Source organism: Harmonia axyridis, chromosome 6 (assembly GCF_914767665.1).
Source record: "Harmonia axyridis chromosome 6, icHarAxyr1.1, whole genome shotgun sequence".
In the NCBI taxonomy this organism is placed as follows: Eukaryota; Metazoa; Arthropoda; class Insecta; order Coleoptera; family Coccinellidae; genus Harmonia; species Harmonia axyridis.
In genome coordinates this window covers 15343150-15368164 of record NC_059506.1, presented here as the reverse complement: position 1 = coordinate 15368164, position 25015 = coordinate 15343150, and the positions used below count along the sequence as shown (strand labels likewise).

The following is a 25015-nucleotide window of genomic DNA, read 5'->3' as shown; positions in this document are numbered from 1 at the left end:
TGTTATTCTCGAAAACATTCTTTTGTTCAAAGTTTCACGTTAATAAATCATTTTAACTCCACCGCGAGTTTTACTTGGTTTGTAGTGGATTTACAACCCTCTACTCACCACAACTTACTCACTGCTACTTCAACGGAGTAACGAACCGTTGAAGAAAGTAGAAACATATCTTCAGAGGATATCCTCCAAAGATGCAGGTACCCACAACAGCTTTTGGCGGAGGTTCTATATGTGTATGGGGAGGCATTTGTTTGAACCAACGCACAGAGTTGGTTGTTCTGCAGAACACCACCATGACCAGCTAGAGATATCACGATATGATTATTGAACCCATAATTGTTCCGTTTGCGGCTGCCGTGGGTGAGAATTTCATTTTAATTGACGATAATGCCCGTCCACACCGTAGTCGTCTGGTTAATGAAGCGCTAGAAACTCATGCTATTGATAGGATGGACTGTCCAGCTCGCTCTCCAGACATGAATTGCATCGAACATGTCTGGTCTGAGATGTCTAGACAATTGTCAACCTTAGAACAACCGATCAATAACCTGGAGGACCTTTCTAACGCTTTACGGGATATTTGGACGAATTTGCCCCAACATTTTATAAATCGTTTGATCGAAAGTATGCCTCGTAGGGTAAAATGCTTGAGACGAGCTCGTGGGGGACCAACTAGGTACTAGCTTAACCGAAACTTCAGCTTTCTTGTGGTTTCATCATAAAATTTTTATGTTATTCAAACACAGAATTTTGAGTGTTCCTAATAAAGTCTGTTTTCTCTCCAACTTTCCATTTTTTCATTCTTTTCAAGTGAACCATATTATCAACTGAAAATACTCTGATATCTGACTAAATTTATAATCTTGGAGCGAATAATTCAGAAATGAATTTAGAACAAGTAAGTGATCCCTATCAATTGTTGGGCAGTGTATTTTAATAATAAGCTGGCCGACTCAATTTGGAATGATACACTTTTCGTACATTTTCCTTTATTTCTTAACTGCAACTAATTACAAGATTCACAATTGTGCGATTCATGTGCAACTACCGTTGCTATGGAAACCATATGTAACATTTAATATCTTCTATAAAAATTACTGTATTCCGAGTTCCAGAATCTGATAATATTATAAAAATCAGTCATCTTATTTTTCATGAACGAAGTCACATACATTTTTTCAGATATTCAAAACACTAATTCAGATCATTTCTATTATCCAAACAATGAAATTGTGAGAAAACTTCCTTTATTTTTCTATACCTTCGTAAGTTCAAGTTAGTTACTCTAATAATTCAATTTACAGTCGATTTCATTTTCAGTTTCGTCCCCGCCAACAACTTCAACTAAAACTCCAATGCCAGAAAAATCAATTCCAGGTAAAATCAAGCATCAATGGAGTGACCCTCTTGTGAATCACAGCCTTCTCAGCAATTTTTCTTCATTAACACATATTTTTATAGCAGGTGAGTAAAATACATTTTAAGGTTCCTTTCAAACGGTGAAGCGTACGGCTCTCGCTTATGAGCGAGAGCATTTTCCGGTCATACATGCAATCCTTTCACACGGTGAGCCGTACGGCTCTCACTCGTGAGCGAGAACCTTTTCCGGTTCTACATTCAACTCTTGTGAGATTTTATTATCGCGGTGTCACACATGTGTGCATTTGGAGCAAAATTAAGAAAACAACTTGTTGTATTTTTCAATGAATTTTTGAATGATCGTATGGAATACAAAAACAAGTGATTCTACGGAAAATAACTTTGAAGTACCTTTTATCATGACCATATGTTAAATTGAAACATTTGATATCTTCATTCATTCAAAAATTGAAAAATTATAGAAAAAAAAGAGGAGACGAATAATGTCTTTATGAGAAGATTAATATTCTGCGAAAAGAAATGTATATTCCCTATTGAAAAAATACACTCAGCTTTGAAATCAAACTTCAACTTTATATTGAATATCTGCATCCGATGTCCCCCCGAAAACTAGGAAACCATTTGAAAATTTTTTTGATTTAGTCTGTTCGCAGTAAGATATGTTTTTAATTATATTATTATAGGCGATCTTTCAGAATGGGACTGCATATATATAATTATTATTACTTGGTAATCATCCATTTTTGTTTAATAAATAAAAAAATATTGTGAATATTGGACACGATTTTATTCTATTGTTTAATTTGTAACAAAGCCGACTCGACGTTTCGCAACAGTTCGTTTCTTTTTCAAGGCTAGTTACCACAAACAAACATCCATATGACAATATGACAATCTTGTCATATTGGAAATAACTTGATGGATGTTTATGTAAATTATCTGCGGTGTGAAAGATTTTTGATTACTTGAAAATTGCCTCAATGATTTTAATAAGCGTGCGATATTATTTGTCGTAACTAGCCATGAAACAAAAACGAACTGTTTCGAAATGTCGGCGTTGTTACAAATTAAACAATAGAATAAAATCGTGTCCACTATTCCCAAAATATTTTCATTTATTATATAATTATTCTTTGCGTGTTGATTTCACTGAATCCCTCCTGAATGGCTGGACGGATTTTGATGAAATTTTATATGTATATTCAAGTGGATTCGGGAATTGGTTTGGATTCACGTTTTTTTTTATAATAATTCTGTAATTCATTCTTGAAATCTATCGGATATGCTTTCGAATAACATCTTCAATTTGTGAAATTCGTGTAAGTGCAATGTGCGATCCGCTTCCGAAAAACGATCCATAGCGACTTAATTACCAAGAGCCAGACTACCGATTTAGATATCCTCCGCGCCACTTTGAATCGTTGCGTTCATGCAGTAAGCTAAACAAATATGAACTTTCTTTCGAGGCACCTTGTATTTCAATACATTCCTCTTCTGAAGGAATGTAGTTTGTTGCCTACTACTTGGCAGTGTGTATGTTGAAAAAATTTGTATCTCTTTCTCATTTGTCTCTCTTCAAATTCACTTCAACTATACTGGGAAAAATTATTGAGATTTTCATTTCAGATTCCAAGAAGACAAGAGCAGAAGGGGATTATAACAGAATATATGAACAGAAGATAGCAGACTTGGTAGTAAAAAACGATGATTTTGGAAGTAGTACGATGAATTCAAAAAGTAAGCCAGTGTTCATTATTCAGCTTGTCATGACACTAATATATTTCGTATTTTTGATTTTCTCATAATTCATTATTTAATTCTTCTAATTAATAAGGGGGATGTTTTATATCCTCAATAACCCCCTCGTTACGCCAATGTCTCCTTATAGAGACCTAAACCAATTTGAAACCATTTTTGAGCGCCTATTCTAGGAAACAGGAAGCTGTACAGAGTCTCCTGGAGTAAGTGAAGATAATATTAATAAAATAAGAATAAATTATATTCAAATATTTCCATAATATGTCTACACCTCTGAAAATGTTTGTATTCAAGTAGTAGACGTCGTATTATATTTATTATACATTGTGTTTCATTATAAACTGGACAAAATAATATGGCATGTGGGAGACATCGGGGAAATCTTTTTTGGCTTATGACATATACCCCGATTTCGAACCATAAGCGAGATACAGAGTGGGTGTTAATCGTCAGGTTTGGGCAATTTTCAATTCAGCATTGTTAGTTTTCTATAATATTTCAAGTTATGCTTTTACGTTACATTGGAGTATTTCTGGGAACTTTATTTAGAAAAGTTCAAAAACTCTCAGAAAAAAAAATTCAAAATGGCAGAAAACCTGAAATGTTCTTCAACTTCTTTTCTGATTGCAAATTTGAATTTAATTTTTCGAACGTGCTCATTTTTATGAGAATTTCTGTGTAGAAATTACCTATTTCAGGTAAAATCAATATTAAAATCCGGTAATACCCTAGAGACTATTAAATATAGACCTATCTCACTTATAACTACATTTGACATGATATTCGAAAAACTTTTGAAAATCAAGTTATGCTCCTAACATTCCCAGCAAACATGTTACATCACTTGGCAGTTTCGCGAAGTCTCAAATTGCACATTGACAGATATCTTCATTGCGATTACGCATACTTGTTCTAAACATATTTATTTTGCGACATTGCTTTGTTAACAACAATTCGAAGATGCAGTGATAATAATTTGAGGATATTAATAAATAACCACAATGCCATCCCCATAGAAAGTGGTAAATTAGTAGTTAAAAAGTTTACCATCGAGCGACTTCGCAACGAAGTCTTTTTGAGAACTACACAATGTTAACATGAATTGGATGATATTTCAAATCCTTTTTGAGTGGGTCACTTTATGTTCCCAATGTGGCTGTTTATTCTGGTGAATGTAATAGTAATACTTTGCACATTATTATTTTCAATTATCCATCTGTGGCACTGAAATATCCAGCCCTCAAAGAGTCCGACGAATATTTATTTATTCTCCTTCATCTGGATGTAATAAACAAAAACAAACGATTCAGAGCAATCCGAGAGGTCGTCGGTGAAACCAGAACGTGATCCTAATAGAAGCATTTTTGCAATAAAATACAGATTACGTATTCACTTGGTCCGTTTTCTGGCTGATCGAGCGATATTTCGAAAACTACAATAGCTATAGGCTTCCCGTTTTTTCAGTTTTATTAGTGCCTTGGTGTCTGCCATGTGGCTGGTGATATAGCTATATCACCAAAAAACCAATAAATTAAAATATATATAGTATTTTTTTATAAGTGGTCAAATGAAGACCGGCTCTGTTTGTTAATTTTATTATTTTATGAGAGATAATTTCACTTTTTTGTGACGTTTGTTTTTTTATATTAGATTGAATAATTATTTATTATATGGATGTTTCATTACTTCATTTCCCATTTCCAAATTGTATGTACAAATTTCTACAGGATTACTTTTGTGATATTCATAAAATAGTCCCTTTGGCACTATACAGTGTGTTTCCAAATTGTATGTATGACTTTGTACAAGATATTCTACACATTGAATAAATTATATTCTATATAGGAATCCTTGTCCGAATTTGAACAATACAAGGCATTTGACCTATATTAAATATCATTTATTCAATGGGTAGAATATCTTGTACAAAGTCATACATACAATTTGGAAACACACTGTATAGTGCCAAAGGGACTTTTTTATTAATATCACAAAAGTAATGTTTTGTGGGGATTACAGATTCCTGCGTTACGGTCATGGTGGGGCTGCCAACCAGGTTAACGCTTCCCCCAACAGAGGGCGCAACAATCTACTTAAGCCTCGAAGTAAGCATCTTAAACGGAGATAAGCCGAGGAATCCCAGTCAAATGGCAACCTACATCATGTAGCATTTTGGGTCTTGTATTATATCTGTTCTATATTTTATTTTTACTGTTTTATTTTATAACCGTCCAACTAGGAGTAGGCAGATAGAGGCCTAGTTAGAACACCATTTATTTTTCCCGCTAACTAGGACTAGGCAGATTGAGGCCTGATTAAACCCCACCATCGACCAAGTCGTCACGCTGTCCCAAAAATTTTATTAAGTTCAAAATTTTATCTTATATGGAAGTCAGTATGTGTACTCTATGTGTAGTGAAAAAAAGAATAGAATTGAGAAGTCTAATAATGATATCCTAATGAAATCATAATCGAACTTCCTATTGAAATTGATATAATGTTCTCTATGTGTGGTGAAAAAGGGAATGGAATATAGAGATATCAAAGAGACCTCGCATGAAACGACCCAATGTGGTTATTAAAAAGACATTTATTGACTCAAAAACTTCCATAAAAGTGACAACGAATGGATGTTTTTTTGGGGATATTTTTTCATGTCTCAATTTGAACAACACAACGACTTGAAATGCGTACATGATGTCGCGGACATTTCGCTGCAAATGCGAGCGGGAGGCAATGTTTTTAATACATCGCATGCGAGCTTTTAGTTGCAAAGTTACTTCCATGGTACTTCACAGTTACCTCCCAGTGTTTGCTGGGTTATAACCCCAAAATTTTGTAACTTCAAATATCTGAGGTTTTTGCCTGAACTACCTACTTGGGTATCCGCAGCTTGCCTCAGTGGAGACGGGGGATTCAAGATGGTAAGATTTAATAGCTCATAAAATGGGCGCCAGGTGAATATCTTCCCGAAAATACCCTCTAGTCAGAACAAACAACCCTAAAATTTATCAGAAGGGAGTAATGATAGAAAGGTTTTTGCAGGTAGCACAAGATACAGCTGCCAATTGGCGTTGACAAGAAGTAAGAGCAAATTGGTCGCAATTGAACGATAAGGAGGAAGGCCACTGATACCAAACAATGAGAAAGAGGAAATGAAATTGAGCAAATCAAATATCAACCGCATCGCGAGCTCAGGCGCATGCGCGTAGTATGGTAACAATTCATGCGGAATTATTCTTTACAAAAAACAACGTTCAATCTGTACCTCACAAATGAAATAATCGTCGGAATATATAGGCGATATGTTGTCAGACAATGAAGATTGTAATTCTACTTATGATCCAATAATGATAACTTTCTCTATAATATTTGCAGGAAAATAACCTTACTTACAAGTGGTCTATTGACAAGGTAATGAGATAATGTTATCTTTATGAAACTGAACTTGCGCATACGCTGATGATATTTGCATTTTCTACCTTCTTCTTCCCCTGCCTTATCCTCATTGGACGTTGGCGATTACTATGGCTCATCTGATCTTATTTGCATTTTCTATGAAGAAGAAAAATGGAAAAAAGTCAAAAAACTGTCGGAAAAAGATCTCATTATAATTCAAAAATGGTTTAATAGCAAATTACTAACCATTAACTCAACAAAAACATCGTTCCTTCCCACATATAGTGAAGTAAAACATCACCAGACTTCCAAACAATATATATAAATATGTTTTCGTGGTGGAAAACCTCGTTTTTAAAAACAGAACGATTTATTTCGAATACAACAGTTCTTAGTGAGTTCACAATCAAATCTTAATCAATTCTTTATGGATACACAATCAATTCTTAATGAGTACACAGATTCAGTCCCCTTTATAGATTTTCTTATCTAAATTCCTAGGTGAATAACAATTCAATAACAAGTGAAACAAAGGGCTATTCATAAAGATGAAATGCTGAATCTGCAATTAGATACATTGTAATATGTAGTTCTTATGGGATTGAAGGAAAGGATCTATTTATTTAATAAGGGTTCATATTATGTAATTCCTCCCCTTCTTGGAAAAAGGTATCACCTTGCTGAGGTGTAGCTTTTTAAAAATACATTTCTTTTGAAATATCTAAAAGCAAAAGCAATAAATAATAATTATAATTATAAATATTATTAAAATAAATGTAAAAGTTATTCCTACGGGTTGAAGATTCCACTGGTCTAAGTTTTCTAAGACGATGTCTGGAATATCTTCATTCTCGATATTTTCTCCTTTGGAATTATTCTTCATAAAATGGGTCTGCTTGGGTAGAATAATGTATTTTTCTTCATTTATAGTGGTTAGAGGGAAAATCTCTTTCTGTAGGTTGCTTATTTCACATTTTGAATGGAGGAGTGCCATCGAAGGAGTAAAATAATATTTAATTTGTTGAGGGCATTTCTCTTGAACTTTCACGTTGTCTCTCGATAGAATACTTCCATCTTCTAACAATCTGATATCTGAATGTGAAGTAGTTTTAATTCTAGGACAATTTTCTGTATGATTTTTCAATATGTTCCTGAGACATTCTGGGAGTTTATTTAATGATTCTTGATCACATAAGAAATCTTCTTCCACGGGATGACAATTATTTGTTGAAGTTGACCATTCGAATAATTCTTCTTGAGAGAGCATATAGGGATTGGTATGGGAAATGGTTAAATTATTCTGAGGTAGGGAATTGAAATCAAACAGAGTAATATTTTGTTTTGAAAAATAATCTTAGTATGACATAATTGATAATAATCTTTAAGGTGATGAACAGGTACTATTGTGACATTCTTGATTAATTCGACAAATTTAGCATAAGGTAAAATAGATTCGTGTAAAAGGTGTAATCTTGCAAAACTTATTGCTGTTTGAATTTCATCAAGGGTATTTTTAATATCTTTAATTTCAAATGTCATGAGATGCATTTGCTCTACCTCACGTAACTCTGGAACAATTTGTAATAATTTCAAATTTTCATTCATATTTTTGAATTTAGTGATATATTTATTTTTAAGATCGTTTACAACAGTAGCTATTTGCTTCTGATTTTTCATGAGCGTTTTCTCATTTTTCTGTATGCTATTAAAATAGTTTCCATATAATTCTTCATCATCTGAATCTAACGTTCCGAATAATATTTTTGAAATTTTACCACCAAGATTAACTAATCCTCTTTTAGTTTTAATACTCTTATTAAGAATCTCTTCAAGGGCTTTAAAGTTTATATCATTTGAATGTTGTAAATATTTATAATTTGCTGTCTGAGCAAAACCTAATTTTTGGTCTTTCAGATTTTCAATTTTCTTTTGATATTTAAAAATTATTTCCTTTATCCTATTTAAATCAATGTGATAAATCAATTGTAGATTCTTATTCGTAACATAGGTTTTTCCTAACAAAACGGGTAATATATTATTTTCTAAGGGAATGATTTCGAGTGCGTATATTATGATAATTATTTTTGTCCATAGGATTATCATTATTAGGGTAAGTAGTATACCATTTGTTTGGTCCATTTTTGAATCTGCAAATAAAATTTGAAACTTATTTTTTTCGTTGTTTCAATATTTTTTTATGATAAATATGTTTATTTTTATCGTCTTGAATACGATATGAATCAATTTCTTTCGCATCTATCTTTTTGAATGCAGGATCAAGTTTTCTTGTGGTTGGGGCTTTGATATAGGTCGGGTTTTTATTAAGAGGTTGATCATTTGGAAACGACTGTTGAAAGACCAGGTTCCGAATCTGAGATGGGCAATGATCTTCGGGAGAGATTTTCACACTTCGAAAAACGAATTGAAGGGGAGTTGTATCAACTTAGGCTTGAAATTCAGGAATTGAACAAGAGGTCCCAACTGTCTGTGGGACACACACACAGCAGTAAGCTCTTATTACATGGATTTGTTTTCAATGAAAAAAGTGACATAATTGATGCTGTGCTGGATATGTTGCGGGGATACTCCTTCAATATAACGAAAAGTGATATTAATGCCTGCTATGAATTTTCTAGTAAATCTTCCGTGAAAATTCCCTTAGTATGCATTGAATTCTGTCAACAATGGAAACGCAATGAAATATTCAATAATAAGAAAAATCTCAAAGGGACAAAAATTATGTTAAGCGAGGTACTAACTTCGGGTCAATTACAATTATTCAGTAAATGCAAAACTAAGTTCAAAAGAAATTGCTGGACAATAAATGGTAATATTTTTGTACTTCATGGTAATATAAAAACCTTAGTCAATTCAAACCATGTATTCGAAAAAATATGTTCCAATTTAACTCAAGAAAAATAAACTCTTTAAACTATAATTATTCTAATTGTTATCTTGATATAATATATAATTGTTCTCCTGCGTTCATTGCTAATCGGGAATGTTTTGTTTATCTCCGGGCTGGCCATATGTGGTGTTTACGTCTCCGAACAGATAACTTTTTTCTTATCCTCAATTGTTTGAAATATTTTATTTTTCCTTTCACTCATTCATTTTTCGATTATAATTTGTTTATATGAATAATTCAAGTCAGAATTTATCTATAGCACATTTAAATGTTAGATCTCTTTTAGGTGATTATGATGATTTTTTGGACTTCTTTCAAAGTAATTTATATAATATTTTTTGTGTAACGGAAACATGGCTACAGGACTGCTTAGTTGTTCCCAATATCCCAGGATATAGTTTCTTCAGAGTAGACAGGGTGCGTAATAAAGGCAGAGGCGGGGGCGTCGGCATATTTGTTAATGATTCAATTAGATCGACTGTTTTGAATTCTATATCATATGCGAATGATGATATCGAAAGTATTTGGATAAACTTGAATTTGTTGAAGAGCTTAACGATATTCTCGCATGCGTATTTCCTGCTGCTGATGAATTGATTTGTCTTGGCGACTTTAATGTCAACTTCTCAAATGAGGGAAATCCAGTTTTATCTTGTACTGATTCATTCGGCTTAGTGCAACTCATTGAGACTCCTACAAGGGTGATGAAACATAGTTCTTCCTTGTTGGATACTATATTAATTTCAAATAAAGAGCTGGTTATTAGCAGTGGTGTTGTTAGGACTAACTTGAGCGACCATAGTTTGACCTACTGCGAGGTGAACTTAAAGGTTAACCAAAAGCAGGAAAGAATAGTTGAGATTCGTGATTTCCCAAGTTTTGAGCAAGTTGATTTTCAAAGAGATTTGGAAAACTTAGATTGGAGAAAATTTCTTTATGAACCAGATATAGACAAAAAGGTTGCCATTCTGTCTGAATATATTTTATACTGTTTTGACAAACATGCTCCTCTGAAAAAAATTAAAATAACTAAACCAAGAGCACCGTGGCTTACCCAAAATACTCGTCTCCTAATGAGGGAAAGAGAAGTACAAGAAATCACAATCTTCTGAAGATTGGAATTATTATAAGTGTTTGAGAAATACTACGGTTTCCACAGTCAGAGCGGAAAAGAAAGCATACATACAGTCTATTTCGAATGACAATTTGAATTCAAAAAAACTTTGGTCATGCTTGGGAGACATAGGAGCTAAGCAAAATAATAAATATAAAATTCCTCCAAGTCTAAAAGATCCTAATAAAATATGTTCATTTTTTTCCAATGTAAGTAAGGGTGGGAGAAATAACAACAAGATCATCAAGGCCTATCAAAATCGATTAAGAAACCCTAATCATTCTTTTAAGTTCACCATGATCGATTCAGTCGAACTATCTAAAATTATTCGGGAAATAAAAAGCACGGCACGTGGCATTGATAATATATCAATTTCCATGTTGAAATTCTGTACACCAGTCATTGACAAATACCTCGTTCATTTAATCAACTCATGTATCGAAAAATCTAAATTTCCTAGCGCCTGGAAAACTTCTCTAACTATCCCAGTTCCAAAAAATAGCAATCCGACCTCTCTCAATGATCTAAGGCCAATAAGTTTACTCTGTACATTATCAAAAATCTTCGAAAGAGTAATTTATCAACAACTTATTCGGTATATCAAAGATAATGACTTATTACCTGAAAAACAATCTGGTTTTAGAAGATCTCATAGTTCAGGTACAGCTTTGGAAGATGTAGTAGGGGATATAATATCTTTGAGGGACAAGGGTTTTGCGGTGGCTCTTGTACTTCTAGACTTCAGCAAAGCTTTCGATAATATTGATCATCAACTACTGTTAGCGAAACTAAAATATTATGGTCTGGAAGTGAGCGCGATTGAGGTGTTTCGTGATTACCTCACTGAGAGACAGGGGCGGATCCAGGGGGGGGGCCATGGGGGCCATGGCCCCCCCCTCGTGGACTTTATGAATATAAAAGTGTATCCTGAATCATCGAAGAAAATGCACTTATTTAGTTTTTAATATTTTTTCCAATGGATAGCTCCGATCGGGTTCCACTACATGGCGTTAGAAAGATGAGGTTTCGTACCACATTATCTTTTGCGACGGTTTTGTGATTAGTTTACTCAGTTTAGTTCAAGCGCGCGTTAAAGATGGACAAAATAACAAGGAAGAAATACGTTATATTTGAGTTTTTCTTCGATAAAGGCGAAAATGCGAGCCAAGCGGCTGAAAATTTAAATAGTGTTTTTGGTCTTGATACCGTAATAGCCAATTAAGCGCAATTTCGGTTTCGTCGATTCCGTTCCGGTAATTTCTATGCCAAAGATGCATCACGCGCTGGAGACCAATTGACGAAAATATCGACAAAATCATGGACATTTTCTGGTCCTGTTTCCATTGCTCAAGAGTTAAAGATTGCACAAAAAACCGTTTGGAACCATTTGCATAAGGCTGGTCTCAAGAAGAAGCTAGATGTATGGGTACCAAACGAGTTACCGCAAAAAACTTCTTGGACCGAATTTCCATCTGCGAATCGCTGCTGAATCGCAACAAAATAACCCTATTTTGGAAACGGTTGGTGGCTGGTGATGAAAAGTGGATGACTTCCGACAACGTCAAGCGAAAACGGTCCTAGTAAAAAAGCGGTGAGCTGTCGGAAACGGTCAGGAAGGTTTTGCCATGTATTTGGTGGGTTTGGCAGGGAATTATCTACATAAGCTGCTCCCCTAAGGCACAAATATTGACTCGGAACTGTACTGTCAACATTTGGACCTTCTGAAGGAAGCAATCGCCCAGAAGCAACCAATAGGAGAGGAATTGTGTTCCATAGGGACAACGTAAGGCCACACACATCGATAGTGACTCGCCAGAGGTTCTTATGCATCCACCTTATAGTCCGGACCTGAAGGAAGCAATCGCCCAGAAGCAACCAATAGGAGAGGAATTGTGTTCCATAGGGACAACGTAAGGCCACACACATCGATAGTGACTCGCCAGAGGTTCTTATGCATCCACCTTATAGTCCGGACCTGAAGGAAGCAATCGCCCAGAAGCAACCAATAGGAGAGGAATTGTGTTCCATAGGGACAACGTAAGGCCACACACATCGATAGTGACTCGCCAGAGGTTCTTATGCATCCACCTTATAGTCCGGACCTGGCCCAAGTGATTACCTCTCTTGCTGTCCATGCCAAACAATTTTGCTGGTGAAAAATTTGTTTCAACAAAGGCTCGTGAAATTCGAATGTCTCAATTTTTTGCGAATAGCGACTAGGGCTTCTATGAGGGACATAAACAAACCTTCAAAATAGCAACACGTTAAAGAAAAAAACTGCGCATATTCGACCGGAATCGGATCATTCTAACTGTGGTAATTGAAATGTTGATTTCTATGCAAAAATATTAATTTTTTTCTATACCTCATACTTTCTTGTGCCATTAGTTTTCTCATGAAATAAATCTACATATATTCATGAAATTGTTTGAACTTGTGTTTTGTACTACAAAAATTTTGAAAACTGAATTTGATATGATATACTAAAATAAACCTTTCTATAAAAAAACACGTGTCTCGATAGATACCAACAAAAATTCCGCTATTTTGCTAAACGATATGAGCCGTGAGTTTCTATGGCCCCCCCCTCAGACATCGCCTGGATCCGCCCCTGCTGAGAGAAAACAGATAGTGAAGGTGGATGATAAGCTCTCTGACCGGTTTGATATAAGAGCTGGAGTTCCACAGGGCTCAATACTGGGACCTCTTTTGTTTATATTGTATACAGCAGACATTTTCAATACTGTGGAATACTCCCAATTACATTGCTTTGCCGACGATACTCAAATTTATTTAGCTTTCAAGCCAACCAACTACTTGAATGCAATGGCTAAGATGAACGCTGATTTACAGAAAGTCTTGAACTGGTCTAGAGAGCATAATTTGGAACTTAATTCTTCAAAGTGTAAATACATGATATTTGGTCCATCAAATTCCCTGAATCTGCTCAATAATTCCTTGAGAATTTGCGTGGGCGACGAAGAACTTGAAAGAGTTGATAATAGTAGGAATTTGGGAGTGATAATAGATAATAAATTGAAATTCACTCTGCACGTCAATAAACTGCTCCAACGATCATTTTTTGCACTAAAGCTAGTGTACGTCAATAGAAAAGTTCTCGATGCGAATCTTCGCAAGCGCCTATGTGAGAGCCTAGTGCTTTCTAACTTTAACTATGGAATATACGTATATGGAACTTGTCTTGATAGTTCTGATCGCTCTCGAGTCCAAAAGTTGCAGAATAGATGTTGTCGCTTTGTTCTCAATCTCCCCAAGTTCTCGCGCGGTATTTCTGATGATATCAGTCGATTGGGTTGGCTCAACATGGGTAATAGAATTGAAGCTGGCGTTCTGACATTAACGCAAAACATCTTGCTCACCGGCCTACCCAGATATCTAGAAAAAATTTCATTATGAGAAGTCAACTATCGGGAAACCACCACCTAAGGGATCATGATAATCTTCACCTGCCAAAATATAGTACAACGCTATTTAGAAAATCATTCGTATACAATGCTGTAAAGTTTTATAAAAGATTGCCCCTTGATTACAAAAATCTTCCTGTAGCCAGGTTCCGAACTAAAGTCAAATACTTTGTGATGTGTAATAATAGGATCAATAATGGTTAATATTGTTTATAATCTGTTATATGACTTGTGTTGATTCTGTTATTTTGTCCAAATTCTGTAATAAGTATTAACATATCTTAGTCACACCTGTATTGTACATTCTGAAAATGGATTTTGGTTGTTTTTTAAGTTTTGGAAAATTTATTGTGTATTTTCTATCACTTCAGGGATCATGATATTCAAGATGGCGGAAAGAGCGGGTGACACGGTTGATCGCTCCGAAGAAAACGCCGATTCCGAAATAAAAAGCATGCAAAAAAGCGGCAGATATTTCAAATGCTGTATGAAGAAAACATATACTACGTATATATGTAAAAATTGCGGGGGTGCCTATCATGAATCCTGTGCAAGAAGACTTATGGAAAAGGATGGTCTGTCATTCTTGGACGGAACATACGTAAAGTGTTGTGAAAATAATGAATTTACCAATACCACTGGCGAGAAACCTGAAATTGATATAGAAAATAAACTAGAGGACAGTGAAAGCCAAAATCTTATGATGGAAAATGTCAAAATGAAATGTGAAAATAAGATGTTGCAGACAGAGATACAAAATCTAAAATATATTCTGAAGGAATATAAGGAAAGTAGAGAACGTCTTATGAACGAGATGAATGACAAAAATATGATACTGAAAGAAAATAATCAACTATTAATTGGAAGAATTGCACAATTGCAAAAAGACGCTGAAAAAAGAGAGACAGAAAAAATAAACATAACATAAACAAAGGGAACAGAGATAACATAGTACGGACCACAGAACTAAAATTACCGAATACGTCAAAATCGAACATCGCCGACAACCAGAAAAGTCTGTCAACTGCAGAAAACGGAACATCGATGACACATGCAGAAATATTGACAACCAATAATAATAAACAAAACCTAAAAATTCTTGAACGTGAATGTCAAAGCCAAAAACTGATACCAGTTTCTTCAACTAACACCGATAAAGAAAAACCTCAGCGTGAACAGCAGTAATCTATGAAAAAGCAAAACGATCAAAATAACTCAATTAATGATGGTAACATGGATAAGAGAGCCGAAAATGAAAGCATAGAGCGAACGCTTGAGGAAAAGTGGACAGAAGTTGAATACAAGCACCAGAGAAGAACCAGTATTAGACAATCAAGGCCAGCCCCAATCAAAGGTGAAATGGACATTTTCAATATGAAAATAGCTGAACAACAGTGCTGTTTATTCTTGTCCGGTCTGAATCCGAATACAACATCTGAGCAGGTTAAAGAGTACATAGATGAAACATTCAAAATCGACTGTAAATGCGAAAAAATGAAAACAAGGAAAGACAAATTTAAGAGCTCCTTCAAGATCTACATCCCAGTTGACTCAAAGAATAAAGTCCTCAGTGGAAATATGTGGGGAAGAGGTATTGTGATTAACCATTTTCTCCACCTAAGACGAAACTTCAGCAAGGAAGCGAATCAAGTGGCTGCCTAAAGATATTACACCAAAATATCCAATGCATACGTAACAAAGTAACAGAAATGGAGCTCTTTGTGAACGAACTTGCAGAGATTCCTGATGTAATGTGCTTCACCGAGCATTGGATGAATAAACAAGAAATGGAGTTACTGAATATACCAAAATATAGAATTGTATCACATTACTCTAGGGAGAAATTCATACATGGGGGAACATGTATCTTTGTCAGGGAAGATCTTGATGGCTTCCTGGAGCTATCTGTGATTAACAAAATGAGTGTGGAAAAGGAGATCGAGGCATCCTGTGTTCTCAGTAAAACAAGAAAACTAATAATCTTGTCTGTGTATAGGACATGCTTGGACAATATCCAGGTATTTGTTAATAAGTTAGATCAGATGCTTTTTGAAATAGAAAAAGACTATTCTGGACATAAAGTGCTAATATGTGGGGATTTTAATATAAACTTGATGGAAGATACTGAAACAAAACGAAACTTTTTGGATCTGCTCAATATCTATGGTTTCAATCCAACAATAAATGAACCTACCAGAATCACAAGGACAAGTGAAACATTAATCGACACTAACACTTTACTAACACTGATGAGTATAAAAATAACACTAATATAAATTCACTCTTATCTGATCACATGACTCAAGTTATTACACTGAAAGTTAGCAACGTTTCTCATCAAAGAACTTTTGAGAAGAAAAGACTGTTTACTCACACCAAAATGCAACAGTTTTTTCACAGCTTGCAAGAGGCATCGTGGCAGAGTGTGTTGGAGGAAATGGACCCAGATAAGTCATACAACTGTTTTTCCGAAATAATGAAAATGTATCTAAATTTGATGTTTTCACAGAAAAAATGCACAGTTAAAGGGATTACGTAGGCATGGATAACCAATGGAATAAAAACATCAAGTAAAAGAAAAAGAATAATCTGGAAAGAAGTGCAGGAAGGTAAAACAACATTGGATTATTATAAGCGGTACTGTCATATACTCAAACAGATTATCAAGCAAGCTAAACTACTCAGTAATAGGAAATATATAATGGAAGCTGAAAACAAAAGCAAAGCTACTTGGAATCTAGTAAAAAGTGCAACAAATAAACGTAGTACACATGATACTATTTTCAACTCATTTCCTGAAGAAAACGAAGAAGTTTTACTGGACAGAATTAATTCATTTTTCATTAACTCAAATGCCAAGAATAATAACATCAAGACTAATATTAAGAACATTAAGCCTTGCAGTAAAACTATTTTTCTGAGTCCAGTCGTGGAACAAGAAGTATATCAATACATCATGAAACTAAAAAATAAAAAATCGGTTGGATATGATGGAATACCTGTGAAAATCCTCAAAAAATGTGCAACAGTTATAACAATACCCTTAACACATATAATTAACCAAACCATCCAAACAGGAACATATCTACAAAAGTTGAAAGAAGCGCTCATAATACCTATACATAAGAAAGGCAAGAAGGAAGTATTTGATAACTATAGACCTATATCACTTCTATCTAATATCAATAAAATTTTCGAAAGAATAATATTCGACAAATTTATCAAATTTTTTGAAGATAACAACATACTGGTAAAACAACAATGTGGTTTTAGGAAAGGTCGGTCTACTATAAATGCAATATACCAGGCATTGAAAACCATCATCAAATCATTGAATCAGCAACATGCCACAGCGGCCTTATGCTTAGATTTGTCAAAAGCTTTCGATATGGTTAATCATCAGAGGTTGCTAGCGAAAATGGAAAAATATGGAATAAGAGGTGTGGCACTAACCCTAATGAAAAATTATCTAACCAACCGAACTCAAAGGACAATAAGCAGGAGTAAAGATGGAGAGATCAAAACATCTAAGTTAAAACAAGTAGAAAGCGGAGTCCCCCAAGGTTCTATTCTGGGACCACTACTTTATATACTATATACGAATGATCTAGTTCAAACCACAGACAACGATATGGTTATGTTTGCAGATGATACCACAATAGTATGTGAAGCTGAGGATGGAAAAGAGTGTCAATTAAATCTTGAGAACGACATGAAGAACATCAACAAATGGGTTAGCAACAACAACTTAATGCTTAATTTAAAGAAAACTAAACTTCTTTTATTCAGAGGAAGGAATGATCAAGTCAATCTGAAACATCAAGACACTAAAATTGAAACAGTTTTTAGTACACCCTTCTTGGGAATAATTATTGATCGAAATCTAGACTGGAAAGATCAGATAGACCAGACTGCAACAACTATAGCACGCCACTGCTATGCCCTAAGGATTGTCCGAGATACAGTGGGAACAGATGCTGCATTAACCTCTTACCATGCATACATCCATTCAACAATTAGATATGGAATAATCTTCTGGGCAAGATCTACAGAAAGTGAAAGGATATTCAGATTACAAAAAAAGTGTATAAGAGTAATTTTTGGAATGCGACAAATGGAGACAGTGTTTAAAAATTATGGTATACTAACCCTATATAGTATGTATATATATGAATCCGTAATATTCGTAATCAATAACATCAACGAATTTAAAAATTTAGAACATCCATATAATACCAGAGGGACAAACTATCTCATTGAAGAAAAGGCTAATTTTACATACTTACAGAGAAACGTAACATATAGCCTACTAGCAATCTGGAATAAGCTACCAGAAAATTTTAAAAATCGAACACTCAATGCACAGAAGAGTGGACTCAAACGTTTTCTCATGAAAAAATGCTACTACAGTGTAGATGAGTTTCTTCAGGACAGTAACTTCGAGGAGCTGTAAACTCTGATGTAAAATGAATTATATATTTTTTTTTCTTTGTAAGTTGACGAGGTCAACACTGTATAGTTTAAGACTGAATAAACTTTTCTCTCTCTCTCTCTCTCTCTCTAAGTTGAATAGCTTGCTAGACTTTGCCCTGCTGTGATAATGATCTGCAAATAAAGACCAGCTATCTATCTATCTATCTATCTTCTTTCGCACGTCTCTTATAATTCGTTTTTTCTAAGCGATTTAACTGTTTATCTTGCTGTTTTTCTATTTGTTTTGTGATGTCATTCAAATTTTCAATATAATTTTCTACATAATTTTGAGCTTGTTCATTATGCGTACGTTCAATAGGTAATGAGTAATTTAAGTCTGCCTTAATAATTTGCATGGGGGTCATTTCTAAACTTGAGTGATTTGAATTATTATAACTTAATAAAGCTTGAGCTAATTTATTTTGAAAAGTACTATTTTTACGTTCAATAGTTCGTAATTGTTCTATAAGTGTTGAATGAAATCGTTCCACTAATGCATTCGAATTCGGGTTATAATTTGTAATGTAATGAATTTCGATTTTATGCATTTTACAAAGATCTTGTACAACATTATTTTTAAATTCAATTCCGTTGTCACACGTTATTTTATTAGATATACCATAATGGCTGAAATAAATTATTAATTTATCTACAATTTCTAATCCGTTCTTTTGAAGTAAGGGATAACATTGTCCTAATCTAGAAAATGAATCTATTATACTTAAACAGTATGTTTGACCAAATCGTATTGTATCACAATAAAGATGAGAAAAGGGTTTAGAACCAACAGGATTAGGTTTATATTGTAATTGAATTGGAGTTCTTTCATATTTGCTTTTCTGGCAATATTCACACGAATTTATATAATTCCGAACATCTTTATTCATATTCGGCCAATAAAATTTCCGTTTCAAACTAATAAGATTTTCTCTTAATCCTCGATGTATCGTTTTGGTTTCATGATACTGAGTGATTCTAAGTTGTCTTACAAGATATATTTTAACATTTTTAAAATAACTGACCATTCTAGTCGATCTAATCCACATGCAATTCGTGGTAAAGCTAAAAATCTATCGTCATTAATATCGCATATTTTTCTAAGATTTAAAAGTGACTGAAAAAATGTTTCATATTCAGGTTTTTCATAATGACATTTCTTAGTAATTAAATAATAAATATTCCTATTATCTTCTCGGATTGTGGCAACTTCGCCAACTAATTTATTTTGATTCTTCAGTTTTCCTATTCCACCATATTTATTTTTAAATTCTAACGCTATTCCTTTATTCATTTTAAAATCTTGTGCTACACAATGTGCTAGGGCGCAATTTTCAGGGGATTCAAATAAGTTACTTTCTTTTTCTCTAATATTCACGTCATTTTTGATATTATCATTTTTGTTAAAAGTTAAAAAGTTTTGGTACGTTAATTCGCTTGTTGGATCAATAATAATTCTACTTAATGGGTAAGCACATTCTTTATTAGTTGAGAAAAATCGTGAATTGCATACTTGCTTTCTTCTGAATATAGGATAGATCATTCGATATCATGGTGCGCATGTAACCGGTCACAAGATCCGAGCTCCCACAAATCTGTAAGAGTTTATTGGTATATTGGATAAATTCACTGAAGATTTACGGTTCATTCCATTGTCTAATTTCTACTACTGAGTATATTTGGTATAAATCTCAAGAAAATGGTGATAACAAGAGAAATCCGCGATGAAATTGCGTCCGAGGTAAACAAAGCGCTGAAGAACTACCTGAGCAATGAATCATTCTTAAAAACCATAGCGGACAATGTGTCGAACGCGATAATAAAAACAGTCGAATTGAAACTGTCGCATATCGAAACAACATTGACAAATATGCAAGCTGACGTTACAAACATCAGGGATGAAAACAAGGTCACAGCTGAGAAGGTGGATAGGCATACGAATGATTTTTTGCATTACAAGACAAGAATGGAGAGGAAATATGATCGAATCGACCGATATTCGAGGAAATGCAACTTGAGGATTTTTGGTTTTGAAGGGCGACCGAATGAACAAACAGGGGAGAGCATTATATCCTTTTTAAACTCGAAGATGTCTATGAAATTAACTAAAGACGATATGGAGGTGTGCTATAGAGTTGGAAGAAAGGGTGGCGAGAAGTCAAGAGCTGTTTTTCTCAAGGTTAATAATTTCAACTTAAAAGATCAAATTTATCGCAAGAAACGGCTGCTGAAGGGCACTGGTGTAGTGATAAGAGAAGATCTCACTAGTCATGGAGTTGAACTGTACTCCAAATGTGTGGAAAAGGCTGGTATGAAGAATGTTTGGACGGACTCTGGGAAGGTTTACATCTTTAAAGATAAGAAGAAAATTTTTGTAAGATCTCTAGACGATCTCAATTCTTTTTTTTTTCAATGAATAATTCAGAATTTCCCATTGTTTTGTCATGGATATTTGATTTCGATTTGTTAATTTTCTGTATCTATCAATGATTTAAAATTTTGAATTTATTTTAATTTTTAGGGATTTCGGATCGGGAATGAGTTCCCAAGATTGTGTTGGATATTTTGGATGTATTGGATGGCGATGAGGGGGTTAAGACGGTAGTTTGTAATAATTTAGATGAATGTTTCAGTGACTGGAATACCCAGAAATTAAATGGTCTGGGAGTGATCCATTTCAATATACGTAGTCTCAGAAAAAATTTTGATGAACTTCTTCTACATTTACAAGATAATATTGATAATTTAGATGTAATTATTCTGTCGGAAACTTGGAGGGTGGAAAGGGTGAGTGACTTCAGTATTCCCAATTTTCTTGTTTACTACAATGAATCGAAACATAATCAGAACGATGGCCTGGTTGTATATGTGAGGAGCTCTATAGACGCTGATGTTCAGGTTGTGAGTATGACTGAAACGAATCTATTAAGAATAACATTCCACGTAGGCCTCTTTGAGAAAAATTGTGATATTGGCATAACAGCTTCCTATCGGCCTCCTTCTACCGATTGTGGGATTTATCTAGGGGATTTAGAGAGTTTCTTTCAGCATTTCAATAAAAAAACGTTAGAGCTATTTATGGGTGATATAAATATAAATTTGTTGAATTTGAATTCTCAACACACAAATCGGTATCAAAATTTGATGGCGGAGAATGGTTTTTCTTCGTATATAAATGAGTTCACGAGAAGTGTCAATGGCTCAAACTCTATACTTGACCATATTTTCATCAGAAAGGAAAATTGTTTGAATGATAAAATAGAACTTAAGCCCTACGTCATTAATATCAATACCACAGATCATTTTCCGGTGCTTTTGGGCGTGGCCCAATTTAAATTGTCGAAACCTAGACAGGACAGATGTCAATCATATAAAAGAATCGATTTCAATAAACTTGAAGCAATTCTTAGATCAGAAGAATGGGAGGAGGTTCTCTCAAGTAATGATAGTCAAAAATCTTATAATGTGTTCATTTCTAATTTATTGGGACATGTTGAAAGCGCAACCGTAAATTATAAATTATTTAATAAGAGGATTATTATGTTGAAACCTTGGATTACGTTTGGATTGATAAACTCTATCAAAACAAGAGATACTTTGAAAAGAAAACTCTTAAAAAATTATTCGAAGGAACTTGAAGATCAGTATAAATGTTTTAGAAATCGCCTTAATCATTTGATAAGGTTTACAAAAAATGAATATTACAGGAATAAACTAAACTTAGCTAGAGGTAACATTAAACAAACTTGGAGGATAATAAATGATATTTCAGGTAATGATCCATCTGTTAACACCCTGGAGAGCACCTCCTTTAACAGGATTAATGGTGAGAAAGTCACAAGTAATCGCGAGAAAGCAAACTTATTTAGTGAGCATTTTAAAGAAGTGAGTGTAAATTTGGTAAAAAGTGTTGGAAACTGTAGTTTGCCGAGTGATTTTCTAAAAGAGTCATCTGAAGTATCTTCTTTTTATCTAAAACCTGTAAATATGGAAGAGATTGCTGCACTGATTTCTGGTCTCAAAAATAATTGTTCCTCAGGTCCGGACGGTATCTCTTCTGAATTGTTAAAAAAATCAATGAGTTCATTCAAAGTCCCATCGTCCATATTATAAACCTATGTTTTAGTCAGGGTACTATACCTCACCAGTGGAAGGAATCCAGCGTTACTCCGGTTTTTAAGGGCGGTTGTCGAGGTAACTTGAATAATTATAGGCCAATATCTGTGATCAATTCCTTTGCTAAGATTTTTGAACAGTCTCTGAAAACAAGAATGACTTCTTTCTTCGATAAATGCCATATTATAACAGATCGTCAATTCGGCTTCATAAAAAAATCTAGTACGGAAAACGCGATTTTAGATCTTACTGAAAAAATCGTTAAAGCCCTCGATGTTTCTGAGAAGTGCTTGTCCGTTTTCCTGGATTTGGCGAAGGCTTTTGACACTGTATCTCATGACATCTTGTTGGCTAAATTGTTCAAATGCGGCATTCGAGGACATGCTTTGAAACTTATGCGAAGTTACCTGTGTGACAGAACTCAAAGGGTGAAAGTTGGTCGAGATCGGAGTGCTGCTTCGGTGGTGGACATTGGAGTACCCCAGGGGTACTTCAGGGGACTATCTTAGGTCCCATCTTATTTCTGGTGTATATAAACGATATAGCTAGAATAAGAAATTTAAATGGAAGTATCGTGTGCTATGCTGATGACACAGTACTTTGTGTCACGGGAAGGGATTGGCAGAGTGTTTATCGCGCTGCTGAAGAGGATCTTCGAAGGCTGCATATTTGGTTGAGCAATAATCTTTTGAGCTTGAATGTGGATAAGACTAGATATGTTGCATTTTCTCTCCTATCAAGTGATCAGCCTGTAGGTACTTTAAAAATACATGAATCCACCTGCACTCGCAATTCATTGTGTCAGTGTAATTCAATTGAGAAGACTTCCACTGTTAAGTACTTGGGCCTGATAATTGACCAGCATTTGAGATGGGACAGCCAGGCGGAGTTTGTTTTGAAGAGGATAAGACTCTTAATGTATAGGTTTTATACTCTCAGAGATATCCTTTCTCGCGATAATTTACTTCTGGTATATAAGTCGCTAGCAGAATCTATAAGGCCCGGTGCACACATCCGACTTTTGTAGTTACGACACCGTTGCTGTGTCGTACTTGCGGCCTGTGGTACAAAGAATCAAATGGGAGCATGCACACTACCCGCCGTGCCGTTGCGACATCGTAACTGCCATCATACGGGCTGTGGTCAGGGGCGGATCCAGGGGGGGGGGCCATGGGGGCCATGGCCCCCCCCTCGTGGACTTTATGAATATAAAAGTGTATCCTGAATCATCGAAGAAAATGCACTTATTTAGTTTTTAATATTTTTTCCAATGGATAGCTCCGATCGGGTTCCACTACATGGCGTTAGAAAGATGAGGTTTCGTACCACATTATCTTTTGCGACGGTTTTGTGATTAGTTTACTCAGTTTAGTTCAAGCGCGCGTTAAAGATGGACAAAATAACAAGGAAGAAATACGTTATATTTGAGTTTTTCTTCGATAAAGGCGAAAATGCGAGCCAAGCGGCTGAAAATTTAAATAGTGTTTTTGGTCTTGATACCGTAATAGCCAATTAAGCGCAATTTCGGTTTCGTCGATTCCGTTCCGGTAATTTCTATGCCAAAGATGCATCACGCGCTGGAGACCAATTGACGAAAATATCGACAAAATCATGGACATTTTCTGGTCCTGTTTCCATTGCTCAAGAGTTAAAGATTGCACAAAAAACCGTTTGGAACCATTTGCATAAGGCTGGTCTCAAGAAGAAGCTAGATGTATGGGTACCAAACGAGTTACCGCAAAAAACTTCTTGGACCGAATTTCCATCTGCGAATCGCTGCTGAATCGCAACAAAATAACCCTATTTTGGAAACGGTTGGTGGCTGGTGATGAAAAGTGGATGACTTCCGACAACGTCAAGCGAAAACGGTCCTAGTAAAAAAGCGGTGAGCTGTCGGAAACGGTCAGGAAGGTTTTGCCATGTATTTGGTGGGTTTGGCAGGGAATTATCTACATAAGCTGCTCCCCTAAGGCACAAATATTGACTCGGAACTGTACTGTCAACATTTGGACCTTCTGAAGGAAGCAATCGCCCAGAAGCAACCAATAGGAGAGGAATTGTGTTCCATAGGGACAACGTAAGGCCACACACATCGATAGTGACTCGCCAGAGGTTCTTATGCATCCACCTTATAGTCCGGACCTGAAGGAAGCAATCGCCCAGAAGCAACCAATAGGAGAGGAATTGTGTTCCATAGGGACAACGTAAGGCCACACACATCGATAGTGACTCGCCAGAGGTTCTTATGCATCCACCTTATAGTCCGGACCTGAAGGAAGCAATCGCCCAGAAGCAACCAATAGGAGAGGAATTGTGTTCCATAGGGACAACGTAAGGCCACACACATCGATAGTGACTCGCCAGAGGTTCTTATGCATCCACCTTATAGTCCGGACCTGGCCCAAGTGATTACCTCTCTTGCTGTCCATGCCAAACAATTTTGCT

The 25015-nt window shown here is 35.1% G+C and overlaps 2 protein-coding genes across 4 annotated transcripts in view; both read left to right on the top strand.

Annotated features, from left to right (window-relative positions):
- The window catches only part of LOC123682000 (neurotrimin-like), a 910163-nt gene that overhangs the window by 820062 nt on the left and 65086 nt on the right, over nt 1-25015 (top strand). For 2 of the 3 annotated variants that reach the window (XM_045620378.1, XM_045620380.1), the window contains 2 exons: nt 1321-1464; nt 3007-3117. In XM_045620378.1, the coding sequence (XP_045476334.1) occupies nt 1321-1464; nt 3007-3117 (255 nt within the window). Of the gene's footprint in view, nt 1-1320; nt 1465-3006; nt 3118-6183; nt 7060-25015 lie in introns of those variants that run through there. The other variant, XM_045620379.1, reaches the window with a different exon arrangement.
- LOC123682005 lies at nt 20040-21863 on the top strand. The gene is made up of 2 exons (XM_045620384.1): nt 20040-20828; nt 21088-21863. Exons 1-2 carry the CDS (start codon nt 20154-20156, stop codon nt 21088-21090), a joined length of 678 nt encoding a protein of 225 aa, XP_045476340.1. The 5' UTR covers nt 20040-20153; the 3' UTR covers nt 21091-21863.

What these genes read in the sequence shown, in the direction of transcription:
- LOC123682005 (XM_045620384.1), top strand. Translation starts at nt 20,154, where the DNA reads ATGGTGATAACAAGAGAAATCCGCGATGAAATTGCGTCCGAGGTAAAC.